The sequence below is a fragment of the Centroberyx gerrardi genome, chromosome 6 (genome assembly GCF_048128805.1).
Source record: "Centroberyx gerrardi isolate f3 chromosome 6, fCenGer3.hap1.cur.20231027, whole genome shotgun sequence".
NCBI lineage: Eukaryota > Metazoa > Chordata > Actinopteri > Beryciformes > Berycidae > Centroberyx > Centroberyx gerrardi.
In genome coordinates this window covers 16,100,246-16,126,081 of record NC_136002.1, presented here as the reverse complement: position 1 = coordinate 16,126,081, position 25,836 = coordinate 16,100,246, and the positions used below count along the sequence as shown (strand labels likewise).

At 42.8% G+C, this 25,836-nt stretch overlaps 2 protein-coding genes across 3 annotated transcripts in view; both read left to right on the top strand.

The window, feature by feature from the left end:
- The window catches only part of alkbh8 (alkB homolog 8, tRNA methyltransferase), a 12,818-nt gene extending 8,163 nt beyond the window's left edge, over positions 1-4,655 (top strand). Inside the window, exons 10-12 of the mRNA XM_078284294.1 lie at positions 24-304; positions 2,998-3,147; positions 3,503-4,655. Of these exons, the coding sequence (XP_078140420.1) occupies positions 24-304; positions 2,998-3,147; positions 3,503-4,441 (1,370 nt within the window). The 3' untranslated portion in view covers positions 4,442-4,655. The remainder of the gene's footprint in view (positions 1-23; positions 305-2,997; positions 3,148-3,502) is intronic.
- A 2,797-nt stretch (positions 4,656-7,452) lies between these two features.
- cwf19l2 (CWF19 like cell cycle control factor 2) overlaps positions 7,453-25,836 on the top strand; it is a 32,787-nt gene continuing 14,403 nt past the window's right edge. The window contains exons 1-11 of one of the 2 annotated variants that reach the window (XM_071925439.2): positions 7,453-7,545; positions 10,306-10,416; positions 10,625-10,753; positions 11,418-11,540; positions 13,307-13,426; positions 13,746-13,839; positions 17,818-17,933; positions 19,995-20,649; positions 21,090-21,336; positions 23,429-23,546; positions 25,083-25,184. In XM_071925439.2, the coding sequence (XP_071781540.2) occupies positions 7,537-7,545; positions 10,306-10,416; positions 10,625-10,753; positions 11,418-11,540; positions 13,307-13,426; positions 13,746-13,839; positions 17,818-17,933; positions 19,995-20,649; positions 21,090-21,336; positions 23,429-23,546; positions 25,083-25,184 (1,824 nt within the window). In that variant the 5' untranslated portion in view covers positions 7,453-7,536. Of the gene's footprint in view, positions 7,546-9,033; positions 9,127-10,305; positions 10,417-10,624; positions 10,754-11,417; positions 11,541-13,306; positions 13,427-13,745; positions 13,840-17,817; positions 17,934-19,994; positions 20,650-21,089; positions 21,337-23,428; positions 23,547-25,082; positions 25,185-25,836 lie in introns of those variants that run through there. The other variant, XM_071925430.2, reaches the window with a different exon arrangement.

The following is a 25,836-nucleotide window of genomic DNA, read 5'->3' as shown; positions in this document are numbered from 1 at the left end:
TTCCTCTTCCTCCCTCTCTCCAGCCTTCCCCTCTGCCTGCGACAGCCAGGGAGCTCCATCAACCTCCTCGCCCTCTCCTCCGTCTCCCCCCTCACTTCCACGTTGCCATGCCGACGCAGCCCGTCTGGAGGAGGTGTACGTGCACCGGGTGTACGACGCCATCGCCTCCCACTTCAGCAGCACCCGCCACTCCCCCTGGCCCCGCGTCTGCCACTTTCTGTCCTCGCTCCCACCGGGGAGCGTACTGGCCGACGTGGGCTGCGGGAACGGAAAATACCTGGGCGTCAACCCACAAGTGACTGCTGTGAGTATGCATCGTGTGTTAAAGTAATAATATTGCGATATTCTCTTTTTTCTTTCACACCTCTAGAGGGAGGTCAGAGGTCAGGGTCAGCTACAGAACAGCAGTCCTTGAGCCGGTAGGGATTCAGTGTCTTGCTCAAGGACACTTCAGCAGGTTGGACTCTTGACAACACGGGAGCTTGAACCTGAGTCCTCCAGTTGAAGAGCAGTCTTTCTACTCACTAAGCCACACTGCTGCCCAATTTATCAATGTTCAATGGTGATAAGAGACTGATTTGAATATGACAAGGTGATGGACAACAAAACGTGTGAAGTGAATGATTAGTAGCAGAACGGTGCAAGAGGAGCTGACGTACAAAAGGAGAAGGCAGTGTGTCAGGTGTGTAGGGAAATTTCATGTTCAGCAAATCGGTAACAGCTGAGACAACAGAGACCCTGGATTTTCCTCCGAGCTAAAAGAAACGACAGCCTGAAAGCAGCGGCTCAAACAGCTTCTGGAGAGGAGGGGTCAGGTCAGTCCAAGATGGCATCGGCCTTCTTCGGACCTGTCTGCTGTGAACATGAGCCTGACTCACCCCGATAACCCTAATAATAACCTTACAAGTCACTCTGACAAGGCTACCAAGCCTGCTCTTGTCGGCCAAGGTGAGGTTCCCAAACCAGACTGCAATACCAAAAAACAGAGTTGTCATTGCAGGACACACATTAAAAGAATTCTATTTCCTCAACAAACATAAATGTTGATGTTGATTATACATTTAGCCGTTTAGCTGATGCTCTTATCCAGAGTGACTTATAATTAGTTCAACAGTAGATTAAGCTTTGATTCCCATATCACAAAAAATACAAGTAACCAAAAATAAGTGCAAAGGTCAGGGCCTCGATGTTCTTACAAATATAAAATGAAAAAGGTAACAGAGTTGCTGTGTGCAAGTCTTACAAATGTTGTTGTAATTCAGGACTCTTTCTGCACCTGATATGCTAGATTTGAGTTTGCCACAGTGTTTATATCAATATTGATTGATTGACAAAACCTTTCCCTCACCTCATTAGGCTAGTTTCTTAATGAAGTGAGGAAGAAGACAAAGGCTTGCATCGCTACACTTGCCTTGAACAAGAAGCTACTGTTTACTTATTGATATGAGTCAGACTGGAGTTGGCAGTAATGCCTTGGTGAGTGTGTTTACATTGCACACAAATATCCGTAATCAGTTATTACCTGTCCTGTTTTTGAGTTGGCTCATGTAAACATCACATCCCATTTAAAATAACTCGGATAAGCTGTTCTTCCTGTTATGAGGGACCAAAGTAATACACCTGAGATACACTGATAATATCCTGGATACGGAGGCATGTGTTCCTCTTATCCCAATTACTGTTGGTTGTCAATGTTTGCATTAGCTCAGTTTCCATGGCAATATTCTGAATATTCTGTTTACTTATGCATACCCCGATATTCATGGTTGGGATTTGGAGGTGCATGTAAGCAGCTTATCCCGACTTAGACCTTAACCGTGATAAATCATTATTGAGAATACTGTGTGCATGCAAGTCACTCAGTGACTTTCTGAATTGAATTGGCCTCTCTCTCTCTCTCTCTCTCTCTCTCTCTCTCTCTCTCTCTCTCTCTCTCTCTCTCTCTCTTTCTTTCTGTTTCTCTGTTCCTCTCCCACTCTGCCATATCTTCCTCCTTTCCTCGTCCCTCTTTCTCTCTCTCTCCTCATCCCACCCTTTACCTTTGCAGATTAACGCTGTTAACCTTCACAGCTTGTAATTGAAATGAAAACACTTGACCTTTGTATGTTTACATGAATATAGCATGTGTGTGAGAGATTGAGAGAGTGTGTGAGAGAGAGAGACAGTCTGTGTGTGTGTGTGTGTGTGTGTTTGTCTGTTCAGATGTGTAGCATCTCTCTCACTACACCCCATCTGTTTTGGGAGATCATATGATTCATGAAGCTTAATTAAATTTTTCCCTGAGACAAAATGTATTGAAATTATTACCACTGCCATCCATCCCCCTCTCTCCCTCCTTTTCTCTGTTCCCTCTTACATTTCTTCCCATAACGTCCGTAGTCCATACGTTGCTCTCTCTCTCCTCACTCCCCCTCCTTCCCTTCCCTTTCTCTTTCCCCTCTATCGCTTTTTACCCTCCCCTGCCCTACCACAGTCCCCCTCTCCCCATTTTCCCTCTCCCCCTGCTCTCCCTTCTCTCTGTCCACCTTCCTCTATCTTTCTTTCATTCCTTATCGACTCTTTTTCTGTCTTCTCTGTTCTTTCCCCTTCTACTCACTGGCTCGAGGAACCGTTGACTGCTGTTTAAGTGGTTCTATATCACATTTTTAATGGGGTGAAATAATCTCAAAATGAGAATCAGCATTATTTTGCTGCTAAAATGTGTTTAACAGGAGGAAACCGGCTTCCTCAATTTCTTCTTATTTTTTAAGTAGAGTTGGCAGTCCACTCTAGCTTAAACATTTTTTTAATTGAATTGGAAAGTAGGGAGGAAGATGGAGTAGGGAGACACAGGAGGGAAAGCTCTGTCAGGATTTGATACTGGGCCAGTAGGGGCTCACATGTGGCTTCAGAGACGGTGGACTCAACCACTCAACACTCTCTGCGTGTGTCTGTATGTCTGTGTGTGTGTGTGTGTGTGTGTGTGTGTGTGTGTGTGTGTATTCTGTCTCCCTTCAGGTGGGTTGTGACCGTAGTAGTGCCTTGATCCAGATCTGTGCAGAGAGGGGTTACCAGGCGTTTGTGTCTGATGCCCTCGACGTCCCGCTACAAACAGCCACCTGCGACGCCTGTATATCTATAGCTGTCATACACCACTTTTCCACACAGGTACACACACACACACACACACACACACACACACACACACACATATTCAGGACCCGTGATGCCCTTATCTCTATAGCTGTCACATACCATTTCTTCACACAGATGGGCGCACACAGAAACGCTCACACAGATAGACTGACAGAGAGAGACAGATGGACTGAAAGACACACACACACACACACACACACACACACACACAGAGTTACTGGCAGAGGTCATCCCACATCAAGACATAATGTACCATTTAATTGCTCATCATGAAAATTAATTGGCCTCATAAAAGACCCTGTGTGTGTGTGTGTGTGTGTGTGTGTGTGTGTGTGTGTGTGTGTGTGTGTGTGTGTGCGCATTGTAGGAGCGTCGGCTGGCTGCAGTGAGGGAGTTGGTGCGACTGCTGAAGCCTGGCGGTCGAGCACTCATCTACGTCTGGGCCCTTGAACAAGAATACAACAAGCAGAGGTCCAAGTACCTCAAAGACTACAACAAAGAGCATGCTGGGAACCTCATCCTCACAGACAACACATCAGAAGGCAGCCAGGTGCCTGATGGGAAATTGAGTGTCCACACCAACGGAAACTTAAAAGACGACAGCAAAAAGCAGGCAGGGAGCCACAGCCCCTTAGACAAGACATCAGATGACAGCCAAGTGCCTGATGGGAAGTTGAGTGTGCACACCAATCGCACGTCCTTCCACACCCAGGATCTTTTGGTTCCCTGGCATCTGAAAGGGGGAAAAGGAGGAGGACGGGGGGAGGGAGAAGCAGGAGAGGAAGGGAAGAAGGGTAAAAGGAAAGGCAGGTCCAAAAAGACTTCAGAAAACTCCTCCACTGATGCCCACGCTTCTGTTGCTCCAATCCCCAATCCCGACTCCAACCCTAAATCCAGTTCAGGTTTGGATTCCAACCAAGCCACAAGTCCTTGCCCGGCCTCCATATCGGCCCCTAGTTCGAGTTCCAAAACCAGTCTTGACCCCAGCTCCAGCCAAGACTCTAAACCTGAATCCTGTCCAGGTTTTGACTCCGACCCAGCTCCTGGTCCAAGTCTTGATCCCAGTGATACCACTGACAGATCAGATTCCACGTCTAAACCCAGTCCAGGTACCGACACTAGTCAAGCTTCCAGCTCCAGTCTGCAGTCCGAGCCTAAATCCAGCGCAGCACCTGTGTTCCACCGCTATTACCACGTGTTCCAGCAGGGGGAGCTGGAGCAGCTGTGCCATCAGGTGGCCGGGGCTACAGTACAGACCAGCTACCACGACCAGGGCAACTGGTGTGTCATACTGGAGAAGGACTGAGAAACACACAAACAGACACACACACACCTGCTAGGGCATAGCAGCCAGCTACCATCATCCGGGGAACTGTTGTCGTAGGCTAACTATTTTTCACTGATCGTAGTTCATTGACTGTCTGCAGTGAAGTAAGATCAGTAAAAAAGTTTCATGCTTACAGTTTATTACACTGTGTAATAAAGAATGTAGTTAAGACTAAAACCAGATATGTGCTGGAGGCTCCAGGTGTGTGCATTTTCAAATGCACACATATTTTTTAATGTGCATTAAAAGTATCTGCTCTAAATCTGGTTTGATTTTGGAACGTCAGGAGAAAACAAAACGGCTTTTCCGGAGTTGCAATGATCATAGATTCGTTTTTGGGCAAAATGATTTACAAAGATAATGCAATGACAAGTGAACAAATCAGATAATTTAGCTAGTAACACATGTATGGACAAAATATGAATGCTGTTGAGTCATGCAATGCAACCTAATATTTAATTTTATCATCTCTTATTAATGTAAATAAAAGAGAAACCTGAAAAAACAAGTGCCCTTCAAATAAATGTGATTTTACTAAGTGCGAGGCATTGTTGTCGTGCTCTTCTTCTTAGGTCAAAGTGGGACTTGCCAGGGTGCAAACTCAGTATGCTTAGAGCAAGGGTTAAAAGCAGACCCTGGTTAAATGCTGTTTGCAAATAATTGTTTGCATTTGTTTTAACCAGCCTATTTGGTGTACTGCATTGGATGAGCCCTAGAAAGTTTAGACAATTACAGGAAATATTTCAAAGTGACTGACTAATGGCACAACTTACCCAACACTGTCTTAACTCTCCTGTTGCAGTAAATCCACCAATCTGGTACCCAAGCAGTTAAAAACAATTGCTATTTGCTGGTGGAAAGTATTATTACTTTATTTGAAAAGAAAGCCCAGCAAGATAATAACTTCTTTTAGCAACAAGGGGCAGGAAGGAACCTAGAGGTAATGTTTAGGGGGGAAATTGAAAAGCATAGGCAATAAGCACGGTCTGCTTTTTGGGTCTCTTTAAGATTCTCCAGAGTGCCGCTGTGTAGTTCTCCAGCATTAATCTTTGTCTCACTGCTTTGCTTCTCCCCTCTTCCATCCTCCTTATCCTGCCCTCAGTGTCTGCTCAGAATTCACTGAGCAGTGTCTAACCAGGCTGTAGGCCATGGGTGCCCAACCTTTTCCACTCAAAGGGCACAGATGTAACGTGGGTGGTGGGCTGTGGGGGATGTGCAGCAAGGGGAATTGTAGATGGTTATATGTTTTCCCTTTGTGTTAAAAATGTGTTAGACAAAGAGAGATTGCATTATTTCTTTAATAAGGGGGAAGCCATTCTTTGTAATCTGGCTGATAGCACCCCATGGTGGTGGACCATGGGTCAAAACATTTGGACATTGGTTAATATTAAAATATACTAAATATCTTGCCTGAAAATAGACCCAATATAGAACATCTTACTCTAACCACTTTGTGGCTTTACTGAAGGCAAAGTTACTTGCTGTGGGCTGGTGTCCACTACGTCAGAATACAAAGAAATCCTCTGGCCTGTGGCTGTTTTTCTCCTGTTTTTATGTTTTGCAGTCAACTCCCTGGTGTTTTCTGCTGTTTGTGTGTAGGTAAAGTCATTGTAGAAGTCACGTTTACACACTTGATGCACTCTAAGGAGCACTGCTGCTTCTCACCTGAGTGATATTGTTTGGAAAATCTTGTAGTACAAACACGAGAGGATGTTTAATCAGAGGCTACCACACTCAACTGTAAAAGTGGCTTCATCCATCCCCATATTATATCCCATGTTATACATTTTAAATAGCTGAACAAGAAGCACTTCATTTATCATATTATGTGTCCACTCTTGAAGCTGTTAAAGTGTCTCTCAGTGAAAATCAAGTGAACCTCAAGTAGTAACAGTAGGCTGAGTTGAAACCACATTTAAATATGTTGTAGCCTGGGTTGGCTCTGAGCTGGTCGTTATGGTTACATCTGAACGGTTCTATCTGATGGCTTCGAACATTTTGAAGTTGAACACCAGTAAGACAGAAAAATGAACCAGTCTTGCAACACAGTGTACAAAACTACAGACTGTGAGCTTGGAATCATAAGTAGTATTATTTGTATTATAGTAGTATTTGACTTTTCATTAATCAAAATTGAGTTTTCCACATAATTCTCAGTCTTTGAATGTTACTTTATAGCAAAGTAATATTGTATCAATGTAGAATGAGATGTTATTGCATCAATTTACATTGATGCAACATCAGCTTTTCACCCTGAAAGAATGTTGATCCAGCATTGACACTGACACAAAAATCAATGTTACTTCAGTTCAAATTCAATAATTGATTAAACATCAAATTAACATGTAAACAATATCAAACTAAACCTGCTTTATGTGCCGCAGTAGGCCTATGCTGTGTTGACTTGCCAGTAAAACACCATGCCAGTCTCAGCTAACAAGTCACTCAAGTAAAGGAAATAAAACCTCTTTCAACGGACATTCATTTAAATATAATCTCATTAATTCAATTATAGGCTATAATACGTATAATACAATATATAAACAATGAAAAATAGAAAATGTTGGGGGTTTTTTTCTAGAAGGAAGGGTTAATTTTAGTTTCAATGTTGATTGATTTTAAATCAGTGATTTAATTTCAGTTGAAATAGCATTGATTTTTGTGTCGGTTTTGTGGATCAACATTATTGTAGGGTGCAAAATTGATTTCAACATTGTTAGTTTGCCATCTGGCCTCAGAGCATTGAAGTATGGTGAGGGAAGTGATCCAGATGGGATCACTACAATTTTACTCTGACATGGACCGCATTGGCCCGGGAGTCTCAGCAGTGAAGATTGCACTTTATCCCTCACACACAGACACACAGACACAGACACACACACACACGCACACACACACACACACACACACACACACACACACACACACACACACACACACACACACACACACACACTCTCTACAGCCTATTAACAAGATAAGTTTTACCAGACGGCTGTAAAGACAGAATGAATCCTAGGATAATGGGCTATTGATGGCGGCAGAGTGCAGCCCGGTTATTTGGCGTGGCAATTATGTGGCAGGTAGGTAGGCTAATTGGCCAGCGGCTCCCGGTAAATTACCCCTGTCGTTCCTCAATCCACCGGGACCCGCGGAGACAAACGGACCGTGATGTGAGCGGCAGGACCGAGGCGGGGGTCTGACGGTTGTTTGGTGGTTTTATCGGCGGTGGCTTATTGATTGTTGTGAAGCACACTGCTGTGTGTGTGTGTGTGTGTGAGAGAGAGATAATGTGTATGCACAAGAGCATGCGTGAGGGAAAGAGAATGTGTCTGTTTGTGTGTGTGCGCGCGCGTGCCTGCTGGTGCTGTTGTGCGCGTGTTATTGTTGTTGTTGAGTCTGGCAGCAGATAGCCACTTGACATTTGGAGAGATAATTAAAGATTTGAAGATGTGTTTCCCCCAGGCGAAGCCCATTGATCTGGCTGGCTGCTAGTGAATTTAAAACCGTCAGCTCGCAGGAGCCAAGAGAGCCTTTTATTGAAATAACTGTAATATTTATCAGTGGTTTCCCTGGTGGATTGTGCCACTAATAATGACCTGAAACCCGTGTAATTATGAGTGTTGCATTTGACTTGAAATAAAACAAACAAAATAAAAAATCCCAGTGGAGAGAGATGCAGTAATGAACTGTGTGAATTTCTCCTGTAAATTCAGTTAAAAGTTACTTTTCCCCAGCATGGCAGGGACACATTTAGCACAAGATCGAAAGCACAAGGCTACTTTTCCCTCATTCATTTAAAGACAATTAGTAGGCCACGTTTGTCCTAAACTGGGCAACAAGCTGTGCTGTTTATTCCCTTGACATGCTAAAGACTAGACACAAAATGATTTACAGGCCTGTTGCCTGTGGGTCCCCACAGTCTACTAATATAATGTAGTATAATGCACTGGTAGCCTACTGATAGGTTATCGGACATATACCAAGCAAAAATAGGGTATTGACATCACAGAATAATAGCCTACAGAATAATACAATATAGAATGCCCAACACCAAAGTCCTTTACCATGTGCCTTGAATAACGGCATAAACGCCAGCAACTTCCATTTCCTGCCTTTCCGACACATTGTTAGGTCTCTACATAGGCTACTGTGCATGGATTCCACCTGTATTGATAGGCTACATTGATTGATTGGTAGCCTATACTTTGTGTCCGCAAAATTTAGCATTCACACCAAGCCTCTTCACGCTGAAAAAAGTGGTATTGGTCCATCCTTGTGGATTTTCAGGCTACTACTGTTTGTATATTGCATCTGTATGGAGTGGATATAGCCAAGTGAAAATATTATTTACACCTTTCACATTATTATCATCGGAGTGACCAAAGGGTTGTATACTGTGTAACATTTTAGTTTAGTTTATTGGTTCAATTATTTAATTTGAACCAGATTTGGCCAACCTCTTCATCTGTAATCTGTGTAGCGCAGCCTTTTGCACTACAATAACCAAGAGTCGTTGCTTGACGTAAACGCTTTACGACATTTAACGAAAACATATTTACGGCAGTGTCATGGCTGCGTACGGAGGCAGTTTTGAAAGTACCAGCAGCATTGAAGACAGAAAGGAATATAAGCGGAAAGCACGCCAAGATACGCTAGAAAAGGTATGAGCTGTGCATGTTGTTTACAGTGACTCTATATGTGAAGTATGGTTCATCACGTCGGTCTCAGTTACGGCTTAAATCAATCCCGCTCACCCCAAACAAACGCTAACAAGCTAAGTAAGCTAACAGTGTAACAGCTAAGCTAACCGAATATCCAGCTTGATTCAATGTTTACGAAAGACTGACGTTACGTTAGCTGCAGATGCGCATCACGACGTAGCAGTGTACTTTTTGCAGAGCCGTCATTAGGTAAACGGTGTATGTCAGTGCTGTGAATGGGTAGAGTCTCTGTGGAAATTGTTAGTGTGTTCCTGTGTGTCTTCACATTGATCTGATAAGGTATGTGGACGGGTTGGTGGGATACTGTTAGTCAGACTGCAGGCAGGAAATTGCAGAACAAACACTGCTGAGGGCGATAAGAGCCCTGAATCTGTTTTTTCAGAGGTTTTATTTAATGGCCACATCTACAGTCACGTCCAAGTGTGTGCCCAGTGTCCAATTAAAAGATTAGCTCAGCCTCTTTGTTGTCATCACATAGGTACATGCCGCCTTAATTGTGCGTTATCTCTTTGCTGAGCATCTGTGTTTACACTGTTGCCACATACACACACACACACACACACACACACACACACACACACACATTCAGCATGTGTACCTGTAGAGATGATGCTTCCTGTGTTCTGTGTATTCTGGAGATGAGCAATATAGAGGAGAGATACAAAGTGCTGAAGAGGAAAGCGTGTAAACACAATTTCTGTCCAGCTCACCAGTGGTTATTGCATTGGTTATATTGGTCATTAGTATACTTGGGTCCAATTTGTTCTGCTGAGTTTGAAGAGGAATTGGCTTATGAAGAACCCATAAACTCAACTAAAATAAACATAATATAGGTTAAACATTACTGCTATTGCATAAGACAATACCATTAGTAACTGTGAGTCTGAAAAACTCTTTGGAAGTTAGGAGCCATAAAATCATCATTCTAATCTGCAATATCAGGCTGCTTTTGTGGACTTGTTGTGGAATGTTTGTCTTTTATATCAACATGAGTCTCATATGATACATCCTGAAGAAATGCACACCTACCCCTTGAAAATCATTCTCTGAGCCATCTTACTTTTTCCATCTATTCCAATTATCCCCTTCTCTCCCCTTCCCTCTCATCTGCTCACCCAGGCCAAGCAGCAGTATGAGAAGGAAGAGAGGAGGAAGGAGCTGAAGAGGCAGAGAGGAGAAGACACCTGGATGCTCCCTGATGTCAACCAGCGGCTGCAGCAGATAGAACAGGTAAGAGCCAAAGTTTACATGCGTATATCACAAAAAACATGGTTGGTGCGCCATCCTGGAGATGCAGGTGAGCCGAACACCTGCAGACAAATAGTTATTCCTGGATACATTGTCATGTAGATGAGGACTGGCTCTTGGAAGTTAGTACATCTTAACAACAAGCAGTAACACCAGGCTTGGAACTTGTTACAATCTGAATCCCCCACAGGAGGTCTCTGTCACGGGCAAGAAGAAGAAAGAGAAGAAGTCTAAAAAGAATAAGAAGGAGAAGAAGAAGAAGGCCAAGAAGGAGAAGAAGAAAGCAGAGGCAGGAGACGGCTCCAATGACAGCTCAGAGGTGGGAACATAAGCCATGTTGCACAGTAGGTGCAAGGCATGCTTATAAGCAGGGGCTGAACACATTTACCTCCAAATGCCGGTAAATCTGTCTTTGCCAAATAAATTAATAAGGTTCATCTGCCACACTGGCTGGTTACTTTTGAGAAGATAATATATGAATGCTGCAGTTACATCCAGTCTTTGGTCTTTGCCTGTCTTCAAAATGCTTTCTTGTACTTTGAATTCTGCTGCACTTGATGATGAATTACAAAATGAACACACACAATATATACCCAAAATGGCATTGAAATCAGGTAGGGTGACATATTTCTATGAAAAATGTATATTTATTATTTTGGTGGGTAAAAAATATTTGTGGCAGATAAATTATTTTAGTTTACCAGACCTTGGCAGGTGAGCCAAAAAGTTAATTTCAGACACTTCTTACAAGGCAAAATTGAGCAGTATATATAATGAATGTGCAATGAGCAAATGCTGGTCCATGAAATGTAGGAACCAGGTTGTTGATGAGAAGAATGGAAGCTTTGGACCTCTTTCCTCCTTCCTTCATCCTTTCTTCCATCGCTCCTTTTTGACATCATCGCTCATTCTCCGTTTCTCCTTCTTCATCTCTCTCTTTCTCAATCTCTCACTCTCTTTCTCACCCTCTCTCTGTCTCTCAGGACTCAGGGGACGAGTGGGTTGAGGCCCAGCCAGAGGCGGAGACAGAAGCTGCTAAAGCCTGGCAGGTTCCTGTTGAGGCCAAGCCTGCAGAGAGCAACTCTAGCCCGGCCCAAAACGCCCAGGTACCTCCCTCTACGCAGTCCCACAGATACATCCTATATAGTATTTGAATCTTGCAGTTTCCAGTGGTGAGTCAAGTTCGGCATCTCTCTCCTGCCAAGCTGCAAATTAAGAAAACACATGTAATCATGTAACACATGACACATGTAATAATAATTACATCTTTTTTCATATTTTCTCTTCTATTTTCATCACAAATTGTCCTATTCCCACAACAAAAGCATATGCGGACACAAATATTGCAATATATTTTAATCAAAGACAATACGATTGATAACAAATGTATATGTGTGTGTGTGTGTGTGTGTGTGTGTGTGTGTGTGTGACGTGCAGACTGCACTTGCTACCACTGTGCGCTCAGTGGGAAAGCGGCTAATCAATAGACTCTGGCCTTAATGGGGCCTATTGAGTTTGCTGACTGTCTCCGATTGTTTATCAATCACCAGGCTTTTAATGAGGCTCACAGAGGCTTACATGCATGCAAAATACACACACACACACACACACATGTGTGTGCAAGCAAGCCATCCTCGCCCTTTCTCCATGTTGTTGGTTCATTGCATGAGGAAGATCGCACAACCGTAGTAAGACAGACAAGATTACCTTGTGGGGAAAAGCGTTGTATTCTGACCCACAGTACACATTGATGCCAACTAGTAACAGGATTTACAAACACATCTGAACCGTAGCAGAGCATCTTTGGTAGCTTGAGATAATTTGTCTAACAAGGCTGTTGCTAGACATGTTTGTATCAGCCTCAGTGGGAAATGTGTTATATTAAAGGGACAATAAGTAATCTATGCGACTAATGAATTGCAACAACATTGACAGGTCTTTGGCACAGCTTGCGGTGGCCTATGGTTGGCACAAATAAGTCACATTTTCACAACAGAGATGACTAAGCTAGCTAATTAGGCCTAGTGAAGAGGTAATGTGTCACGACGCAAAATGCTGTAATGTTAATACCGCTTCATCATTTGCTTTTTTGGCTTGAGAACAAAATGTGGTGCCAGTCGCTCACTCGTAGCACCGTCCTCCATCGTTGAGATGTTGAGAATGCGAGTACATGGGGGAAGGAGATTGGAAGAGTCTTGAAATTCCAGTGGGCAGCGAGGTTTCGTTCCAAAACAGTACGGGCCGGAAAGTGAGTGTTGAAAGGCAGAAATCTCAGCACCTAGTGAAGTAATTGTTGAGTCATTGGTATTAATCAACAACCCTATCAACCCCCCACGGATATATTGGTCATTTTGAGCTATGGGACAATAAAAATTGTACTTATTGTACCTTTTTAAAGGCTTAAAGTCTTTATCTTTGGGAAATAGACTACGGTTACACTTGAATTTTACTGTCATTGGTATCAGATCTTCAAAACCAGACATGTATGTATGGATAGGCTAGTTATTGAAAGGACTACAAAATGATTGATCTTTCTTGGAGAAATTGTTAGATGTTATATGTATGGGTTTTTGCCCAGGAATGGGTTTTCTTAAGTGTATAGAAAGAAAATCACATCTCTAACCATTATCCCAGGTTTGTCTCCTCATGTTTGACTCCAGAGTGTTTTGATTAAAATATGTAATAGATGTAATAGTTGATTTTTTTTCTTTGTGTACACACACTCTTTGTGCATTTGTGTGCGTTTGTGTGCGTGTGTGTGTGTGTGCGAGAAGAAATAAATGTCATGAAGTGTTCATTGACCTTCCCTCAATCTATACATTCTCTTTGTCTGTCACCCATCCACCCCTCCCTTGCTCTCTCCATCCTATAGAGAGATGAGTGGATGACCTTTGACTTCCTGACGATGAGAACCACGTCCACAGCAGACAGGAGGGCTGAGAAAGAACGGCAGAAAGAGGAGGAGAGAGCCAAGGCTCAGGCCATTGAACAGGTGTGTGTGTGTGAGCGAGAGAGAGGGAGAAAAAGTGATTGTGTGTGTACACATACTGTACACTTTATGAAAAGGTTGTGAAAGTCAATTTCCTCATTTTACCAACTCCATGGTTACCAAGGCAACAGAGGGCATCCCACTGAGAAGTGTTGGACAGAGAAACAGACAAAACCTGTGCGTGTGTGTGTGTGTGCATGCTCATGGGTGTCTGCAGGGTTTCTTTTTTTCTCCGTCTTTATAATACGTGCCTCTGTTGTGCTGTTGTGGATATGCAGATATGATTCAAATGTGTGTGTGTGTTTGTTTGTGGTTCCCTCAGGCTGGTCTGCACAAGCTGGAGCTGAACCCATACTGGAAGGATGGAGGGAGCGGTCTACCCCCAGAGGAGAAGGCTGGTACTGCAGCAAAGAGAGGTGATAACAGACCACAATAGAACAGACATTTCCATTCAGATAGACCCCACTGAATGCTGATTCTACAGGCACAGTGTAGACGGCTTCAGTACAATGTTTGAGGATATTCTCATGGAAATTAGCATTGATTTGATGGAGGAGACCCAGAAGGCAGAGAAGTGACCACAGAGGCAGCAGGGTGCCGTGATGAGGACGGTGACCGTTATTCAATCGGTAATCATCCACCCTGCTGAAGTGTCCTTGTGCAAGACACTGATTTCCCTATCAGCTCCTGGGTTGTTGTTCTGTATCTGAACCCGACTTCTGACTTTCCTCTGGAGGGGAACAAGCAAAAAGAAAAAGAATTTCCCTACAGGAATCTATAAAATATCACAATGCAGCAAAGGCATCACTTCACAGAGCATTCAAGTGGCAGTTGTGTTGAACATTATAACTTTAAGCACTATGCACTCATGAAACAAGGCTCATTTACATAGCAAAATTATAAATAGTCTTTGGCTGCCGTCCACGCTGTATTACTGAAGCATAATTCAAGGAAAATTCCACTCTTAAACAGTTTAATACTTAAAAAACAGCTATTGGTGATGTACCTTACATATCTCAGCCCTGTTTTGTTGTTTGGTGGTGTATTTTTCTTATTCCCGATAACTGGCCAAACATTGATGATGTGATGTCATGTCGAGATATTGCTACAATAGAGTTTGATACCAGAAAAATGTACAACTATCTAAAATACGAACCATAAACATTATGTTTTGGTTTCAGCCCCTCAGAATCAGAGAGCCAGGGCTTCTTATCTAGACTCACCGTTTTGAACCAATGTACCTATCATGCAGGGAAAAATCCATCGTAGAAGCCATTAAATTATGTACACCTTAATTTGAATGTGTTGTATCAGGTTTAAGGTGAGATTTTGTTTTGAAGCTCATTTGGTCCTTTGCCTCATCTGCACTACAGAGAAGGAGTTTTGCTTCTACTACTTGTCACTAAGCCAGCAAGCTGATATCCCACAGCTCAGATGATCTCCGAAGCCACAATAGGTTAGGGAGTCTCCAAAACAGTTGGATAAGGGAAGAAATTCTGTGCAAATAATGTTATCGCAAGTGGAATTCATATACACAAAACCAACTCTGCTTTTTTTCCGTTGCTTCAAAATGTTGCCCTAACTTTCAGACTTGGTTTCTAAACTTGTTATGTAACTGTTGCCTCACCATTCCCCTCCGGATAAGAAAATCGTCGTTTCAGATAGGTCAGCCGGCTCCTCCACATTCCCACACTTTACGTACGCACTCCCCCATTCTCTTACAGCGCTTTGCACTCTGTCTCTCCCACTCTCTCCCTCCTTTTCACCTCATCCCTTCTTTTCAGTCCTGCTTCAGTCCTTTCCTCTCTCTGTCCCCTCTCCTCTCCCAGGTGTTGGTACATGATAGACTTATCGAATTAATTAATTTAATATGATATCCGCAGACTGGAATAGGTAATTGAAATGTTGCAAATGAAGTAAGGGAGATTAAACGTGCATCTGTAATGTACTGGAATATTGTGTAATATGCAATATAAATCGCATAATAAATGTGATCGTTTGCTCATATACAGGAATATTGACATATAATATATGTATGTGTGTCTTGGTGTGCTACTGTCTTTTTAATTCATCCAGATGAGGCTTCTCAAACATCTGGCTTGTGCTCTAAAACAACAAACACCCTTCCTGCCATGTGAAATACTGGGACACTAATCACCCCACTTTAGCTTCTCATCATTCTTCCCTCTTTTTCTCCCTCTCTCTCTGTCTCTCTTCCTCCTTCTCTGTCTCATTCCCTCCATTTGCCTGTCAAGGATATGTATGAGTGTGTGTGTGTGTCTCACATTGTGAACTCTTGGCCCTCTCCCTCACAGGCGCCCGCCCCAAGCAGACAGCGCGGCTTATTGGTTTACACCAATAAATCTATTCTCTTTTTTTTTTCTTTTTTTTTTAAGATAGACAAGCCTAATCCCTCTTTCCTTTGGTGTTCCTCTACCTCTGAGGCGCCACTGGAGGATTCATGGTATTAGAGACCTCCAGTGACCTCATCTCCACATTCATGTTTCTGAACTTCACTGAAAACACTCCGCCTCAAAAAGAGATGTGTGGTTATCTCTACCAGTTATACCACTGCTCAAAATGAGATTCAGGTGTGTTGCAGGGGAACTAAGGTGGGGATGCACAGCTTTGTCTGTTTCAAATGGCAGGAATTAGTTGAAGAGTTTAATTCCAAAATGAGATATCCACCATTTGAGAAAAATGACGCCTCTTTCCAAATGGTTGTGGGCATGAAAGTAAAGCACATTATAGGTTACTGTTAAAGTCATGAGTCATCTTAAGACCTTTGCTTACATTTTGTTTTTAATGGTAGACGCATCTGTGTTTTTGAAATATTAAGTTAGAAACAAGAAATAGTTAGATGGCAAATAAAGTAGGCAGAAGGCTGGACATAGAGGACTGACAGAAGAGAGAGAGAGAGGGGACAGATAGAGCAAGAGACAGATTCTGAGTCAGGGATTTTGGGAGAGAGTGAGAGACAGACAGACAGAGAGAGAGAAAGACAGACAGAGGCAGACAGAGAGAGGGACTAAGCTCTTTTAAGCTGACAAGCAAATGCAGGTGTGTGTATGTGTGTGTGTGTCTCTTATCTTCACACAGTAAGTACACTTCCCTCTGGAGTTGGTATGGCCTCTCCGTAGTAAGCCTCGTTTTAACAGCATGGCAGAATAAGCTGACAGAAGCACATCAGTCACACACACACACACACACACACACACACTTGCTTTTCCCGTTCAAACTGTGTGCAAGAAGGGAATGTAGTTTTCCTTATCTTGGGTTTGAATTATGGGGTCAGGGGAGGTACGTAGAGTGGTGTGTGTGTGTATGTGTGTGTGTGTGTGAGAGTATGTATTTTTGCGTTTGAAACATTGGTTGCACTTTGATCTTGTGCCTCTCATCCCAACTGCTTTACATCTTCACTAATGGACAAACTCGCTTCCCATTCTGTAGAAGGGATTTAGGGTGAAAAGCTTAAGAATGGAGTGCAGCGAACGGTTCACACCGGGTCAGATACTCAGTAGTGACCTTGACCAACCAGACTGACCTGTGGTTTTGGCCAGTATCTCTGGCATGTCCCATTTCTCTGGGAAGTTGTTGTGAGAAAACATTGATTTCCCACAGATTAAAAACTCCTGAGTGTCTTCAACCTTTTCTCACCCGCCTTTTCCATACCTCTATTTTTCCTCCCTTCTTCTCCTGTTTCTGTCTCCCGCTCTCTTTTCCTACATCTGCTGTACCTCCTGCTCCTAGTCTCTGCACTCACACTCATGTCCCGTCCCATCCATCCCATCCATCCCATCCATCCCATCCATCCCTCAACCCCCCCATTGTTGAAGGATGTGTTTTTCAGGATTTTTTTATTTCTTGATTTCATTTTCAGGTTCTCAGGAAAAACAACATTAATTCCTGTTCTCTCCAACTTTCTCACCTCTTCTTTCTTTTATTTTTTGTGACACCCCTGTCCCTTTCTTACTCTAATCTAAAATGTGAATTTTCAAATGATGCCAATAACCTACAGTATGTTCTGAATTTCAGCTTGCTACATCCCTCCCTGTCTCCCATTACCTTCCTCTCTTCATCTCTTTTTTTAATCCGGGGCGGGCACTTCATGGCACTTCATGCCTGTTAGTATTACTTGGAATTTGTACTATTTAGAGACTTTTTACTGGAGAGACAGACAAGTATGTAAATGCAAACATGGCTTGCAACGGACATCAGAGACAGACTCACAAAAATACAAAATGGAGGTTTAGACTTGGTTTCTCTGACAATCTAAAAATCTGTGGATTGACACATTTTGGATGGGAATGTACGAATATGCACTTCTCCGTGTGTATTAATTCAAATTCACACATTTCCACTCTCTTCCTCCCTCCCTCCCTCCCTTCCTCCAGGGGCAGTGGTAGATGACGGTGGTCTGAGCTGGCTGAGGAAGAGCTTCCAGAGGATGAAGGAGCAGGCAGAGAGGGAGCAGCGCAGCCTCAACGATGTGGTGGCCCAGAGATATGGGGTGAGATCTGATGACACACCAGCAGCACTCACACATGACACATGCACACATGCTATATATACAGGCATACACGGATACACACACAAGCCAGCGCACACGTTGGAATATTGAGTAAATTTTTATGTATTGTAAATGGAAAGATTAATTCAAACTTATTCTGACTTACTTACATGTCTAGGCAAATGCACTCGCCGATCAAGGATTTACACACACTGACAGATACATACACCATATATATTTATGTATTTGTAAATGTGCATTTAATTCACACACATACTCTTTGACTTGCTGACATCTCAGATACTCTCATAAATCTGTAGTTTACACACATACACACTCACTGTGGGAGGAATGTGTGTCTAGATACTATATTATTCATCTATCTTTCCTTGCTGTCTGTCATCACAACCACACACACACACACACACACACACACACAGTACCCAGTGTCCTTTGTTAAGTCCCTTGCTGCAGTGTCAGCATTTGTGTCTCCAGTAGACAGCAGAGAAGCTGTCACTGTCAGAACTCTGTGTGTGTGTGCGCGTGTGTGTGTGTGTATTTTTCCCTCTATCAGTACTTAACCAACTCTCACACAGCTCTACACCTCATTTGTGTGTATGTGTGTGGGTGCATGCATGTTTCTTCTGATAAAACGGAGACAGCTCTCAAACTGTCTTTGCACCACTCGTGTGTGTTTGTGTATATGTGCATGCATATTTCTGTGTGTGTGTGTGTGTTTTTTAAGCATTTATGTCTTTTAGCAACAACATCTGAGAACATCTTTGGTCCTCTCATCAGAATTGAATAGACATGGTTAATTTTTGTTCTGTTTTTGACTGATCATTTTGTCACTGATGCTTCTGGTTGATTTGTGTTTATATCATGTCAGCTTGTTAGTTAGCTAGTATCTGGTCAGCTAAATAATACTGTCTTGTCAACACATTTGACTTGCACAATAGCTACTGTTATGTGGCTGGTAGCTAGTAGTTGCCTGTTAGCATTGGCATAGTTGCTTTGCTGAATTAGCTTGCTGGTTAGCTAGCTAACAAAACCAAAAACCAACTGTTTAGTTTAACCAGAGACGGTTTAGAAACGAGACGGCGCAACTGCGAGTCATTTCCTGTATCTGTATCACGTGGGTTTCGCCACTGCCCCGCCCCTTTAGGAGACTAGCGGCAGGTCCTGAGTCTATTCACTCCAATGGGAGAAGTGAACGTGAGCACAGATTATGACCGATTCTTTCGCCCCATAGTCACCGAAGTAAATATTGGACCCATTTTTCACAAGCCACATATCTTCAGAACATTCTGACACTAAAATGGCATTTTTCAGACAGACAAATCAGGAGAAAATTAACTTTGTTCGAGACCTGTCTCTGTCTCAGCAACACACTCTCGCGAGATCTGGCAACATCATCATATATCCCGTCGGTCTGGTTTCACTGCAGTGCTGCCGACGTCGCTTTCCAACTGGATAAACAGAAATTTAAAGGGATTTATACGTGAAACCATGAATTAAAAGTTAAAACCTAAATAAAACTTGTGTTTCTTTCTCCACACGACGTTCACATTACTTCCAAAACGAGGTGGGGGGATGGGGGGGAGAGGCGACCACGCCCACTTAGGAGACAGGAAGTGTATACCATTTCATACCATTGGCGCAGCTTGTAATGCGTCATCTTGTGTGTATAGAGCATCTTTGGTTTAACTGAGCTGACTGTTGTCAAGCTACAACATGCTGAGACTAGGACCAGAAGGCTAAAGGCAAGACAGTTTACCATGTCACAGTAACCTACTGTCAATTTGGAAGCACATCTACCTTATTGCACCATTAACTTTTATGTATCACATTAATGTAATGAACCTGCACCCACACCACCACTATCTTGTTCAGATATCTCTCTTTTCTAGCCTGGTTGTGATACATTTATTTGCGCACAGCTAATTCTCCAATGGGCCTCCATGATGGCACCAGATGTGGTTGCTAGGAGATTTGTGACGCAACTGCAAAGCCTCTTTAGTGTTAATGTTTGTTAATATGTCATGTATTTCTCCTTTGTAGTCCATGGAGCAATTTCAGAAGCGACTCGCAGATGCTGAGAGAGCTGCATATGGAGAGAGGAGAGGAGGAGAAGGTGCCGGCATGGCAGGAGCGGGGTGGAGGAAAGGAGAGGAGGCCAGGGAGCGATGGAGGAGAAAAGAGGGAGACGGGGAAGAGAGAGAGAGGTGGAGAAGAAATGAGAGAGAAAGAGACTCATCACCCAGAGAGAGAGAGAGACACGGTTTTGGAAGAGAGGAGGAGAGGGAGAAGGAAAAGAGAGGCCAAGATGGAGACAGGTATAGGGAAAGGGACAGAGAGAGAGAGAGGGATAGAGATAGAGACGGAGAGAGGGATAGAGACGGTGAAAGAGACAGAAACAGGGATAGAGACAGAGAGAGAAACAGGGAAAGAGACAGAGGGAGAGACAGGGATAGAGACGGAGAGAGAGACAGAGAGAGAGACAGGGATAGAGATGGAGAGAGAGACAGAGAGAGAGACAGAGAGAGAGACAGAGAAAGAGACAGGCCCAGAGCTCCAGACAGGCCCCAGCGAGACGACTGTCATGCCCACAGAGAGAGCTCCTCCTCTGGACACAGTCGGAGCCAACCTCCCCTCTCTCTTGGATCACTGAAAAGCCGCTTCCTCAAGCCCTCAGAAGATGAAGACAGCGATGGAGGTGGGTTGACGTCAAGTAGACGACCGAGTCAAGTTTTGCAGAAGTAAGCAGCTTTGCGGGTCACATGGCAGGCAGTGGCTGCAGTAGGGGACAAGTTCAGGTCACGTGGGTTCTACTTTGTTTTTGCTCTATTTCCTTATGGTTGAAAAATAACAACAACAATGTTCTGTTCCCATTCCCATGCTGTTCCCATTCTGCTTACTTGAACAGTCAATTTCCACTATAAATGAAATGCACAAAACTGATTTCAGCCATGAAACATGTACCAAATATTAAAGGATATATCCTGTTTTAATGCACTGTCCGACTCAAATGTGCCAAGAGTCTTAAAAGTCTTAACATGAATATTGTCACACAAAACAATCGTCTCTTAAATGTCTGGAGAATAGAATTTAAATTTCAAATAGTAATGAATTCCCTATTCTCTTTTCCCTGTTCAGGCCGAGAGTCTCTCCCAGCTCCAGTTCCGGCTCGGCCATCCACGGGATTCCTGAAACCCAGCTCCGATGACGAGGACTCGGATCACAGGAATACCAGCGTTCCGGCCTGGAAGAAGAGCAGCGTTCCAGCTCGGGAATCCGAGGTGCGGGGAAAACCAGAGCAGGAGAAAGAGAAGGATGCTGGGAAAACTGCAACCATTCCTCAAGAAGGTCCACGTGGTGACGAAGCTGCAGTGACGTCATCAAGGTCTGGGGTTTTTAACCTTTTATTGTGTTGCCTTAAAAAGATCATTTTTCCTGTACTGAGCTAACTATAAAAAATCACTGTATAGCAATAGTTATTCCCTTTAAAGAAATATGAACTATATAGAAATATAAACTATACTAATATATCAACTTTTATGAATGGTAGGCTATGCAACTCTGTGTGGGGGGAACTTTTGTTTTTGTTGCATGAAGGAGAAAATTTGTCTCGTTCTGGAAAAATGTCCAAAATAGGCATACTCAAGCAGAAACTGAAATACATCATTGATAAGGTTGTGTATTTCACGGCTGTGTACTTGGTTTCACGCTTTTGAATGCATGGCTAAAATGCAAGAAAAAAAACCCAGTTTGGACACAAACAGAGGTCTGGTACGTGTTGCTGACATAACGCAACCGGTGTATATAGATATACACATTACAGCCTTTATCAGATATTTTCGCACAGTAATCCGTTCCGTAAAACTTGGCTATAACTCCAAATTATGTACTCGATTCGTTTCAAGGAATCTGCAAGATTTCTCGAAGTGCTTATCTGCTCTTAGTTTTAACGTTCCCAACAAAACTCCCTAGGTATCTGAACTCCTGAGCCTTCAACTCATTTATACTCTGTACTGTTTCTGTCCGAGGAGCTATGTTTAGTACACACACAGGCTCTTGACCTTGTCCTTTGTCTGGAAGTTTTCCGTCCCTCCATCCAAAATTTCAAATGACTCCCCACAGGGCAATTCTCTCAGCCTTTCTTCTCTCCTCCTCCTGACATAGTGTTTTTTGACTTCATCTATCAGTCAGTGGACAGTGGATTTTCAATTGTTACAAAGCACCAGTGATCAGTTCTCAATCTCTCTCTCACTCACTGACAGTGCCACTAGCATACCTCATTTCACTACACCTCCCATTCCTCCTCTCCTTTCTTGTAATTGTCTTCGTCTTTGTATCTCTCTTTTTCTCCTTGTCATGTTAACCCTCTCCATCGTTACCTATGTAAGTCTGCTGCCTCAGAAATGCATGCATTTTCAATAGCAATGCAGTGTGCGGGAGTTTATTTGAGATTTTGTTTCATAGAAAAGGGAAATTGGACAGTGAGAAGTGTAATAGCCTAGGACAGTCGTCGTCACCAACCTCCATTTTGACTCCCCACCCTCCCCAATGGTCTTTTAGGGGCAGAAACTGTGAATTTGAATCAAAGGAATATATCTTCAGCTTTTGCTGCACTCCACCATATAGCAGTGCAGTAGTCCAGATGTCAGAGCACTAATACTGGGTACAGCCTTCTTAGTTGTTCTGTGATTTGCGTCATTAGGCTAAGTTGTTTAGGTAAACCAGCATCTAAAACCCCAGCAGCATGAAATGAGTCTGCTGTCTCATAGCTAAAGGAAATGAGGCTATGAGAAGTGTAATAGCCTGGAACGACGCTTCCCCGGCTGCAGTTCCGGTCCTCCCAGGCAGCGTTTCAGTGATCTCCTGGGGCACAAAGACACTCTGAGAGTTTGAGTCAAATTAATCATAACAGATAAACAGTGTGAGAACCCAGAACAAAATGGCCAAACGGTTACATTTAAGGTTGCCGTTAAATGCTTTTTGGCTATTAGTGGGGTGGAATAATTAAATCATTGTTATTGCATCCTGCTAATGAAGGTGAGTTAAGGGAAAAGAGATGGACAGTCACTGGACAAGTGGTCACTGCAGGGCTAGGTGTATGTTGCATGTCTTGTTGTACCATATCAAGTACCCATACCCAGTCAAATTGTTTACACATTGTTTACACCCAAACTAATACCATGAAATGTACACTTATACTGTATATAGAGCAATGAAAAGCTGGAACTCTCGTCCAGGTTTTACAATTAAACTTAAGTATTATTTGATGTCAAGCTATTGTGGGAAAATTTGAGTTGGAATATGGCTATAGTACAATGAAACATTGGAAGTAAATGAATTAATTAAGAATGCAGGGGGGGAAGCATTTGTTTCTCGAACTTGACTTGACTTTCTCCCTTTCTGTCTCTTGGTTTCTCCCTTTCCTCACGTCTCTCCCCCCTTCCGTCTCCTACCTCTTACTCTTTCTTCATACCTAGGAGTGAGAGTGAGAGTGACAGTGAGGAAGAGGAGGAAGAGGAGGTTCCACTGCTGACAAATGAGGAGATGAACAAGCTGGGAGCCAAGCTGGTGAAGGCAGAGATCATGGGAAACACGGTGAGTTGGTCGTCACTGCTACCACTTGGTGCCCCAATTTACTTTGCATCTTATAACTTATAACCCTACCAAACCTCAAAGAAACATGGCCAATCACACACACACATACACACACAAACACACACACACAAGTCTTTTTGGTCCAGTAGGTTTTTGAAATTACTGTCATGTTATATTTACTGATCTCTTGCATTTGAACACACTGGGAGAATTTTGGATGATTTGTCAGATACAAGCATGTCAAGCTTGTAAAAGAATCACAGATGCAATCCACAGTGCTCGAAGAGAAAGTCCAACTTAAAACAGAATTCATATGTTTTACCCCTATGATACGAGTATTCCTCAGCATGAACAGCTCTCTACGAACCAAAGAACCAAAACCATGAATGTTTTTAGTGCTTTTTTTTTTTTTTAGCCTTTACATCCAAGTGAGCTTTAAGTTCTGATATTGCTCCCATTCACTTTCAGTAGAGCAGCGTCTTTTTAACATCGTCAAAGGAGTCGTGGTTCTCTCGTCTTCAACTGTGGGTGAGAATTGGTCACCCTTAAATTCTGTTTTAGGGTGGAATCTCTCTTCACCAGCCTCGGCTTTATCGGGAAGTCTCAGCGCACTTGCATCTACTTTTCTTTTTTTTTTTTTTTGCTTTGATCAAAAACACATCAAGGGGTTTATTCATTTTATAGTGTTCATTGATCTGTCCACTCCACTCCCCCTCTATCTGTCTTTCTTATGTGTCAATGCCAAGAGTGCTATTGGGATCTTTTATAGAGAGTATTAAAGAGCTATCTGTTACACCACACACACACACACACACACACACACACACACACACACACACACACACACGCACACATCTATAATGTTAAGGGTATCAGCTTGACATCCAGCAGCTCACTACATAACAAAGCAATAAAACTGATATTTTCTCGACCTCTTTGTGTGTGTGTGTGTGTGTCTGTGTGTGTGTGTGTATGTTAGATAAGTGCCTTTAACGGAGATGCACTTGGCTTTTATGCCCTATAGAGTAAAGGCATCAACATCTGTCACTACAGAAAGGCTTAAGAGGTTTGTGTGTGTGTGTGTGTGTGTGTGTGTGTGTGTGACAGATGTTTTTCCTCTCAGTCTTGGATAGTGTCTCCCTTGACAGTGTAGTGTCCAGTCTCAGAGCCTTTTAGCTGACAAATGTCTGGTAGATATCACACACGCATGCTCTCTGTATTCACCAGCACTCACTACTACAGTATAAAGCCCTATTCTAAATTTTGACACAGGGAAGAAAATCTGCCACCAAAAAAATCTTTGTTGTTTTTCATTGTTTTCACTATTTTGTTTGACATTACTATCTTCATTGTGTGATGCAAAAGAACCTGTAACACCACTATTAACTTCATATTGATTGACTGTTGACTGTTAAACCCATGAACATATGATGGGATGTGCATGCTAAAAGAGGTGTAGAAATGTACAGTTTTGTTGTTGTTTTTTTGCATTTTGAACCTTAAATTTAGAATTTTAAATGTGTGTGTGTGTGTCAGGCCCTGGTTGAGAAGCTGAAATCCCAGATGGAGGCCGCTCGTAAGGCCAAGGAGAACTACGCCGCCCGACAGAAGCAGGCAGAAACAGCTAAATCAAACCAGGTAGGTGGATGCTGTATGTATGTACTGTATGTATGTCTCACACACTCATTATTAGGGATGGGACGATATGCTTATCTCACGATACAGTTCGATACGCGATATGGGGTTCACGATACGATGCGATAAATAAAAGCTTCGTGCAGAATTTGGTTTATTTTTGAGTCACAAATCTTTCTAGCGATGGCATTGGCTGCTAGAATGTAAACAATGATTTAAAAACGTCATTACAAAGTGCAAATAATATAACTTCGATGGAGAGCTTGTGAAATTGGCATTTGTGATTACTACAGCAGAATAAAATGTAGCTAATATCGCAATTCATTTTCCCGGTCCACGATACATGTTGTCACATTTTTGTATTGCGATATATTGAATTTCATCCCATCCCTACTCATTATATTAGTTTATGAAGTACACCACTCCTTTACGAACATGGATCGCTTCTACAGACAAATAAATAAAGTAGACATGGTTTGCTATATAAACCAGACATGTAAACATGTGCGGTGAGATGCATAATTTCCCCAAGTTTGGTCAAAATCTGATTAGTGTGAGATAGTGCGTGTAATGGATGGACAAACGAACGAACGATGGATGGGGACCAATCCATAGTTTTCAAAAAGAGGAATAAAAATAACAACTGATTAGGTTG